Below are 9,561 nucleotides of genomic sequence, written 5' to 3' on the forward strand. Positions count from 1 at the left end.
CGGAAGTGGCCAATGGGAGGCAGGCTTTGAGATCAACGGCCTGCCTCCAAAGTAGAAGCTTTCCACGCCGGGCGCGCGCCGCCGCTTTCCTTTGGACCAATCAGGTGGCGCCGTCCCAGCCGCCGCCCTTCTACGTAGGTCCACGGGTTCGAATCTGGCCGGACCTGCCAAAATCTCGAATATTTTTTTCTTTTTTTTTTCTTTTTCATCTTTATTCAAGTTTTCTACATGTCGGCCAACTCGATTAAATCCTAGTTCCATTAAAATCAGCAAAGGGATGCATTTAATACTGTTTTTCGAACTGGGCCACTTTAAGATGCTGGCTGGGGTGTTGTGGGAGTTGAAGTCCACTCCTGTTCAAATTGCAAAGGTTGAAATAGAGATGCAAGTTGCTTCAATTCAAGCCAAATGACATTCAGCTTCAGTGGTGTGTGTGTGTGTATAATATATACATATAGAATAGAATAGAATAAAATAGAATAATATAGAATAGAATAGAATAGAATTTTTTATTGGCCAAGTGTGATTGGACACACAAGGAATTTGTCTTTGGTGCATACGCTCTCAGTGTACATAAAAAGGCAAGATACACTCGTCGAGAATCACAAAGCGCAACACCCAATGACAGTCATACGGTAGAATAAGCAATCAAATCTTTCTAGGAAACAATCTCAATATAAATCGCAAGGATACAAGCAACAAAGTTACAGTCATACAGTCACAAGTGGGAGAAGATGGGCGACAGGAACGATGAGAAGACCAATAGCAATAGCTATGCAGCCTAATGTGAATATTTTGACAGTGTTGAGGGATCCAATCCAATCCAATCCAATCCAATCCAATCCAATCCAATCCAATCTAATCTAATCTAATCTAATCTAATCTAATCTAATCTATACAATATATATAAAAGCGAATGGAGTGCTACTCCTCTTCCGTTTTCCTATCTCTATGGCCAACCCTGGCGGCCTCCGCCCGGCGGGCCAGGGCGTCACTTGCCCTCTCTGCGCAGGCGCGGGAGGCGTGGCGGTGCGGGAGGCGTGACGCGTGACGTCATCCGTCAACAAACGAGTCGGGCTCTCCGGAGGCGCCGCCACGATGACCAAGTACTGCCGGGCGCCGCGATGCTCCAACTCGGCCGGGCAGCCGCGGCGGGACCAGCGGCGGCTCAGCTTCTACAAGTCAGCCCCCTTGCGGGAAGGGAGGGTGGGTCGAGGGTCTGCTTGGGACGCCCCCTCGGGTCCACCCGCCTCGTGCCAGGGGGCGGGGCCAGACTGGGGCTGGGAGGGGGGCCAAGGGGGGGAGGAGACCCCCCCTCTCTTCCTTGGCCTGACCCCCCCCCACGCCCCCCACCCCCAGGCGGGCTTCCCTCGCCCCCCAGATTCCCCGGACTACAACTCCCAGGGGGAGTGGAGGGATGGGCTTTGTAGTCCGGCCCAGCTGGGGAGGGGGCGTGGGACTGTGGGGGCAGCGGGAGGGTCTCGGCCTTTCCCTTGTTGTGCTTTCGGGGGAGGTTGTGTGGAGGGGCCAGGAAACCTCTTCTCAAGGAGGGGGGGCAAGGGACCCCCTTCCTAGGAGGGATAAAGAGACCCCCTCCTCCCTAGCATTGGGCAAGGAGACCCCTCTGGATGGCCTTTTGTGGTCCCAGAAGCGCTCTTAATGGGGAAGGGGCGAACAGACCTTTGGGAGTCTGTGGCTGTTGCTTCTTATGGGAAAGAGGGGTTATCTAAGCAAGAGCCTCCTCCACATTTTACCCACCTGGAAAGGGAGAAGGGGGTCTCTAGGACTGAATGGGGACCTGAATCTGGGGCTTCTGGGCAGCCCCATTAATAAGTGTGTGGTGGTTGAAGTACCAGCCTAGAAAACGGGAGACAGTGAATTCTAGTTCCGCCTTTGGCACAAAAGTCGGCTGGGTGACTTTGGACTAGCTTACCCTACCTCACAGGGTTGTCGCAGTGGTGAAAATAGGAGGAGGAAGTTGTGCTTGATACCTTCTCCGTCTTGAGCTATTTGTAAAAAATAATAAAGGCAACATACAAAGAAATAAAGTCCAGGTTGCCTGGATCCACACTGACTGGGGCTTTTCAGAAATGGGGGAAACATCTGGCAGATTTTCTAAAAGTAACAGTTGACTTCTCCTGACTTCGTGGATGTGTCATCGTGGACCTCTGGACAAAAAGGAGAAGCGGTTGGTAGATGGTTTCTTCCCCAAAACTGTGGTTTTTGGTCCGGCAAATGCAACTCCATGACTTTCATAACACAAACCCAGAAACCTGGCTCCATGTATAAGGTGGCGAGGTCGGAATTTCTCTGTTAACACCAGACTGGCTAGCATCAACAGGCCTGTCCTGCCAGCAAAACAGATTTTAATAGTCTATTAAAGCAACATCACAGTGAGATGGGCAGCATATACATTTAATAAATAATACCGTCTCCTCTGGAGTAAGCCACAGTGTGTTTTATGGGGCCAAATTTTATAAGCATTCCAAAACAGGCAGAGCTTTAACTTCATGTCGTAGCTGCCATCTTGACTTCTGAAGCTTTACAAAGAATGGAAGGAAGTTTCTGTAAACGAGATAAGGGTGTCGGCAGAGAAACGAGGAATGCAGTGGGCAGAATACACCCTTGTTTCAGTGGCCTGGGTTTTATACTTAATAATATCTCATTAATCCTGATCCTTATTTTTCCATTCCCCTGCAGGTTTCCCTTACACAGCCCTGAGCGTCTCCGGCAATGGCTTTCCCAAATGAACCAAGAAAAGTGGATCCCCACCAAACACCAACACTTGTGCAGTGATCATTTTGCCCCCTCCTGCTTTGAGTACCGGTGGGGAGTTCGCTACCTGAAACCCGATGCTGTTCCCACCATCTTCCAGACGTCGGACAGCCCACTGGTGAGAATCCTGTTGCTTTTCCTCCATGGGTGTGTGTGGAGGGGGGGAATGACCTGTCGGAGGATATCAGGAGGGAGAGGAAACAAGGCAATTGAAGCCTCTCGTGTGCTCTCTTTGGCAGCACATATACTAAAATTGGAACGATACAGAGAAGAAGAGAAGATTAGCAAGTCTCTGTAGGTAAAGTTAGAGATTTATTAAAATGTGTAGACAAGTTAAAGCAGGCGTGTCCAACCTTGGTGACTTTAAGATTTGTGGACTTCAACTCCCAGAATTCCCATGGGGAAGTTGAAGTCCACAAGTTTTGAAGTTTCTTAGTTGAGAAACACTGGATTAGGTCAGGGGCAGCGGTGGGTTGCTACCGGTTCTCCCCGGTTGGGGAGAGCTAGTAGCGGAGATGTTGAAGTGACAGCAAACCGGTTCGCTCCGACCGTCATCTGGGCCCTCCCGCCCGCCCCTGCGCTATACCTACCTTTATTCCTCCATTTTTAGCCCAGCAGAAAGCTGCGGCAGAGCAGATTGCACTGCCTCAGCTGTTCAGAAAATCAATGCGCTTGCACGAAACTCAAGTTTGGCATGCATGGGAGCAAAGTGAGCATGCACGCCCAAAACAAACCGGTGGAAACACCGGTTAGAACCCACCACTGGTCAGGGGTCTCCAACCTTGGCCACTTTAAGACTTGTGGACTTCAGTTCCACAAGTTGAAGTCCACAGGTCTTAAAGTCACCAAGGTTGGAGACCCCTGGTCTACAGAACAATACAAAATAAAAGATCATACAGAACATTTACAAGTAGATGACATAAGAGACTAAAAAGCAAGAGCATTTTATTATTTATTTATTCTTGTGTGCCTCATCCTGAAACCTCGGGTTTCCTGTTCACACAATCTGATTCTGGGGACTGAGGGTCAGAGAATAAAACTGGCCGTAAACATAAGTTCAGGTTTATCTCCGCTTGGGAAAGATGAATATCAGGGTTTTGTTATTGTCCGTGTGTGTGTGTGTGTGTGTGTGTGTGTGTGTGTGTGTATTTGCTGATAGGCCTTTGATTTCTAAACAGGGCCCTGGCGGCCACAGCCAAATATTCCGGCTCTGTAGCAGGTTGGACTTAGATCCAGGAGTAAACAACAATTGTCAGGTGACTTTAAGTGCAGCAGCTTTAATTGCCCCTGGAGAGAATCAGGTTGAGAGACAGGTATGTGCCACGTGAGGCCTGGAGCTTGTTTAGGGATAAAAGATCTGGAATCTAGGCGAGGCAAAGCCCTGGATTCCAGGCTCCCAAGCACGGGAGATTAGAAGGCATCAAAGCGTTCTCCTGCCCTCAGGGGCTTTGAACTATAGGTCAACTCCCTTTGCTCCCTGACAGCCCTTCAAGTACTGGAAGATGGTTATCACGTCTCCTCTAATCCTCCCCCTCCTCCTCCATAGGCTGATCATACATTTAGTCCTTGACTTACAGTGCTTCGTTTAGTGCCTCCCCAAAATCCTCCTCCTCCCTGAAAACTCCCCTCCTAGCACTGATGATATTCCCTAGTTGGGTCATGAAAGGTTTGCAAGGAAACCACCCAGCTCAGAGAGCAGCCAGGACCCCACAGTCCTCTTCCTCTTACCTCCTTTCCCCCGTCCTCCTCCTTGCTCTTCTCTTCCCCTTCGCCTTCTCTTTCACCCCACAAACCTCTCTCTCTCTCCTAGCACTGATGATGTCCCCTAGTTGTGTCATGAAAGGTTTGCAAAGAAACCACCCAGCTCAGAGAGCACCCAGGACCCCACATTTCAACCCCGAGCTACAAACATTCTCCTTAATCAGGGAAGGCTGCACTGCATCGTTGACCACGGGGCGGCCTTTTTGTTTTGTTTCAGAAGAGGGAGGCTCCTGCCAGACCGGCTCCAAACACACCTGCCAAGAAGCTCATTCTCGAGTGTGATGGAGTCGGGGCCACCCCCGCGGCACAAACCCCGACCTGCCAGAAGCCCGACACCATGGAGACCCTCACCATAGCCATAGACCCCAGCGTGGCCGCCACCCCGGTCTACGTGGAGACTCCATCTTCGGCCCCCAACATGGGCTTCCAGACCCTCTCGGGACCCCTGGTCGGGACGGTGAACCTCCTTCCTCTGGTCCAAATCGTGGAGCCCCTCAAAGCCGTGACCCTGGCGGTGGCTTCCCCCACGCCAGCCGTGGCAGGCCAGGTTTTGCAGGAGCCCCTGGAGCAGCAGGTGGTGGATTTTGTGGCCTCGCTGCCCCCGGCCACGCTGGGAGCCTTGCCCAGCTCTTCCGTAGGGCTGGCCGGGCAGCTTTGCACCGAAGTGGCCTTGCCTTGTGAAGTGGTGGCTGCGGGCGATCAGACTTCGATCCGGGCCCTGATGGCTGAACCGGCAGCGATGGCTGAGCAGGGGGCCCTGGTGATCGAGAACGTCTCCATTGAGCCTTTCCTGGAAGGAGGCCCTTCCGTGGCCGTCCCGGTCCTGCAAGAGACCACCAGCACCACCACCGAGATGGTGGCCTATTTTGAGACCATTCCCACGGCTCCCGTCACCGCCGCGGCCTCTTCCGGGCTGACGCCCCCCGAGACGGTGTTGTCCTCGGCCCTCAGCCTGCCCATCGTCTCCACCCTGCCCATCGTCTCCAACCAGGTGCCCCCGGAGGCCGCCCTCTCGGCCGAGGACGTGAAGCTGGAGGAGGGCAGTTCTTCCGCCGACTCTTCGGAGGAGCCCCTGGAGGAACACCGCTACCACCGGAACGAGGGGACGACGGCCGAGCTGGTGGAGGTGGTGATGGGGCTCCAGAAGAAGGTGAAGGTGCTCCAGCAGAGGCACCGGCGGCACTGCGCCAAGCTGGAGGCCATGGAGGGCATGGTGGAGCAGCTCTGGAAGGAGAACCTGGTGTCGGAGGAGAAGCTGAAGGTTCTGGAGATGGTGAGTGGATGGGGCGCTTCCTCTGCCAGGCGGAGAATCGGGGTGCAAGGAAGTAACAACCACAAAGGAGCCCAACATTTCTGTTGTTAAGCAAGATGTTGATTAAGTGAGTTTTGCCCCATTTTATGACCGTTCTTGCCACCGTTGTTAAGTGAATCACGATGGTTAGGGAATCTGGTTCCCCCCCCACCACTGGCTGTGCTTGTCAGAAGGTCGCAAAAGGGGACCGGGTGACCCCGGGGCACTGCCACCGTCGTAAATAGGAACCAATTGCCAAACGTTCTGAATTTTGATCACAGGACCCCAGGGAGGCTGCGGTGGTCGTCAGTGTGAAATGCAGTCATAAGGGACCTTTTCTCGGGCCGTTGTAACTTCCCATGGTCACTAAAACAAACTCTTGTAAGTCTAGAACTGCTGCCGATACTTCAGCGGTCTGCCCATGGTTGAAATGGCCATTTCAGTCCCATCTGGACATAGTGGACGCTGCCAGAATCCTATTCAACTGGCCAAAGGCCGACCATCCGACGTGGTGCCCAGGTATCCTAAACCCCCTCCCCCTCCCCTCTCTTTTTCTTCCCTCACCAGGCCTGCCTGCAGTCCAGCACCTTCGTGCCAGAGGCCGGTGGCGCAGTGGCCATCATCTGCCAGGACAGAGACCAAGCCTTGGTCTACGCCATGCCTCAGCTCCCCAGTGAAGGCAGCGAGACCATCCTCCAGCTGGAAGAACAGTGAGCCAGGACTGAATGGAGGGAGGGGGGGGCAGCTGAGAACAGGCCTTTCTGAATCTGGTTGCCCCCTCAGCCCTCCCGAGGAAGTGGCCAGAGCCTGCCCCACCCCCACCCCAGAGCCCCCAAGAATGCCGGCCCAGCTCAGCCAAACCTCAGCTGCCTCTCCGTGGCCTTATTCCTTCAGCACCTTATCTTGTGATTTCTCTCTGGGGGTATTTGAGATGATTATATATAATGCACTTTCAGCCCTAATCCTCCTCGGGGCTCGGAGGCTGCTAATTTGCCTCAGCCCCAATCCGGCTGGCGTGGCCCAGGCCCAGGGTGATGGGGATTGTAGTGGAAAAGGGAAGACTTCAACCGCCGTTCCTCCTCCCCTGCTTGTAATTCTCGTCAGCGTCACCGGATTAGCGGCCAACGAGTGCCCCCTATGTTTTCATCTCCTAGAATTTTGCTGTCTGTTGGTGGTTTTTTGTTTCGAAGGGTTCGGATTGTCCTTCCTGGAGGGGCTGCTGCTGGCCTCTCCATTTTTCCTCACTGATTCCAGTTATACGGGAGAGATGGTTCCGTGCTGTTGATCCCAATGGAGCCTCTCATGCAGAGCTTGCAGTCCGATGGGTTATCATGAGGATGATGATGGTTAGGGGGTTGAATGGAAGGGGAGGGCAGGAAGAACATGTAGGAAACACGGTAAGGAAAGAGAAGAAGGTCTTAAACTCCCATGAACAACCAAAAAGGGAAGTGTGGAAAAGATTGAGATACAGCAACAATCAACAATAGGCCTTGTGCATTTGGAAATGTGCCTGTGTTTTGCAAGCCCAAAACCAGCTGCAGTTGTCCACGTCTGCCTTCTTTAACCTGGCACTCTTTAAGAGTAAATCCCAGAATTCCCCAGCGATACAAGATGGAGTTTTCTGTGAATTGTAGTTCAAAGCACTTGATGGAGAAACCATCAAGATGAATGCGAATCTCTTTGTCAGCAAAATTAAGAACATGTCACTGTCAATTCGAAGAACCTCTTGAATTTCTTTCTGCTTTTCCTCGTCGCCAATTCCTGTAATTGTCTTGAAGCCCAAAAGGTCTTCCCAACTAATTGCCAAATAAGATCCTGAATGAGTTTTGATCATAAATCCTTTCATTGGTGAAATCTTCATTTAAAACACACACACACACACACACACTTCAGTGGTTTCTGTGTACCTAAGCATTGGAGGACAGATTTCATCGAAGGTTTTAAACATGCATGCCCATCTTCCCCAGTCTGGCGCCTTTCAGATATGTGGGGCCTAAGATTCCCAGCCAGGGTAGCCAAAGGAACTCCGGGAGTTGTAGTCCACCCCATAATGGAGGCTGCCAGCTCGGGGAAGGCCAGGGTAAATCCTGAGAGAATTGAGCAGGGATGATCTCTTTGCATGTGCTGTGTGTTTATACAGTTCTGTAACTTAAATGAATAAAGGGAATCTGTCAGAAAATATTTTGGTTGGCTTTGATTACATCAGGAGGAGGAAATCCAGGACGTTGGATCCAGACGTGTCCACAGGGTGGAGTTTTCCAAAGTTAAAACTGAGATCGTGTCCCCATCTTGATTTTTTTAAAACTCCCGCTGTGCGAGCCATGCTTGGATCTATCCTTCCCCACCGCGCACGAGAAGTACAGTGGAGTATCCTAAAGGGGGTCAGCATTTCTCATCCTCAGCAGTATAAAGAGTCGTGCACGTCAGCTCCCAGAATTCCCCAGTCAGCATGTTACTGAAGTGGGAGATGAGTGGACTTCAGGTCCCAGAATTCCCCAACCAGTGAACTTGAAGATGTGAATTCCCAACTGCCGTGCTCCCTGGGGAATTCTGGGAGTTGAAGTTCACGCCTCTTAAAATTGCTGAGATTTGAGAAACTTAACGAACTGGGTATAATGATGCTGGCCCAGCGTGCAGCTGTTTGGAAAGCAGCCAATTCCACATTAGACTCGCTGGCCAAGGAACCAAGAGCAAATTTACTATGCTTTATCTCATCCCTTACATAAATCTACGGTGTGATCACACTTAGTTATATTTTGCATATGTCTGGTCACCCTCCCTCATCCATCACGAGGGTAGTTCAAGAGCTGGAAAAATTGCAGACCAAAGCAGATCCAGGAAGAAAGAGAATGGAGATTTTAAGCTTGGAAGGCAGCCAAAGAGAGAGTGAGTTATCATGGCGTATAAAATCAAGCAGGATGAGATTTATTTTCCCAGAAGGAAATGGCAATTCTTCCCCGCAGTTGGCGAGAAAAACCACATTCCTCCGGGCTGTGGATATCCCAATCTGGTTTGCGCTCCTGGAATTTTCAACTGGCTGAGGTTTTCGAGATCATCTATACCAGCCCAATGAAATGGTGGGATTCAAAAATTTTTACTACCAGTTCTGTGGGCGTGGCTTGGTGGGCATGGCAGAGGAAGGATACTGCAAAATCCCCATTTCCTCCCAATCAGCTGGGACTCGGGAGGCAGAGAATAGATGGGGGAGGGGCCAGTCAGAATTTTTACTACCGGTTCTCCGAACTACTCAAAATTTCTGCCACTGGTTCTCCAGAACTGGTCAGAACTTGCTGAAACCCACCTCTGGCCTAATAGGTGGCTCTTCGCTTAGCTGCCTTCCAACAGACCGCTGTGAAGCGGTGTTTCTTCTGGAAAATTTGGGGGGGGGGAGTTACGTTTGGTGTCGGTGAAGGTGCTGGCCAGTCACCAGGGTGAATTCTAGTGTGGCTTAGCCATGAAAATCAGTTGGATGACTTTGGGTCAATCATCAGGAGACGAAGAGTTCTAGTCCTGCCTTAGGTATTAAAACTGGCTGGATGATTTTGGGCCAATCACCAGCAGACGGGGGAGTTCTAGTTTCACCTTAGATATGAAAGCTGACTGGGTGACTGTCAATCACCAGGAGATGGGGTGTTAAAACCAGCTAGGTGACATTGGGTCAGTCACCAGGAGATGGTGAGTTCTAGTGCTGCCTTAGGCATAAAAGCTATCTGAGTGATTTTGGACCGGTCACT

The 9,561-nt window shown here is 51.4% G+C and overlaps 1 protein-coding gene across 3 annotated transcripts; it reads left to right on the top strand.

Annotated features, from left to right (window-relative positions):
* Positions 1-1,045: 1,045 nt before the first annotated feature.
* Positions 1,046-8,020, top strand: THAP8 (THAP domain containing 8). 3 transcript variants are annotated; one of them, XM_058196199.1, is made up of 4 exons: positions 1,046-1,181; positions 2,701-2,893; positions 4,754-5,809; positions 6,395-8,020. In XM_058196199.1, exons 1-4 carry the CDS (start codon positions 1,099-1,101, stop codon positions 6,539-6,541), a joined length of 1,479 nt encoding a protein of 492 aa, XP_058052182.1. In that variant the 5' UTR covers positions 1,046-1,098; the 3' UTR covers positions 6,542-8,020. The 3 variants fall into 3 exon arrangements, with proteins under 3 accessions (XP_058052182.1, XP_058052184.1, XP_058052183.1); XM_058196201.1 differs by having other exon boundaries at positions 1,077-1,206; XM_058196200.1 differs by lacking the exon at positions 1,046-1,181 and adding an exon at positions 1,307-2,188.
* Positions 8,021-9,561: the final 1,541 nt, after the last annotated feature.

Source organism: Ahaetulla prasina, chromosome 10 (genome assembly GCF_028640845.1).
Source record: "Ahaetulla prasina isolate Xishuangbanna chromosome 10, ASM2864084v1, whole genome shotgun sequence".
Lineage (NCBI taxonomy): Eukaryota > Metazoa > Chordata > Lepidosauria > Squamata > Colubridae > Ahaetulla > Ahaetulla prasina.

Excerpts from the sequence above, each read along its gene's own strand:
- THAP8 (XM_058196199.1), top strand. The coding sequence starts at position 1,099 with ATGACCAAGTACTGCCGGGCGCCGCGATGCTCCAACTCGGCCGGGCAG. Across the intron at positions 1,182-2,700 it reads CGGCGGCTCAGCTTCTACAA|GTTTCCCTTACACAGCCCTG; the intron begins GTCAGCCCCCTT and ends ATTCCCCTGCAG. Across the intron at positions 2,894-4,753 it reads AGACGTCGGACAGCCCACTG|AAGAGGGAGGCTCCTGCCAG; the intron begins GTGAGAATCCTG and ends GTTTTGTTTCAG.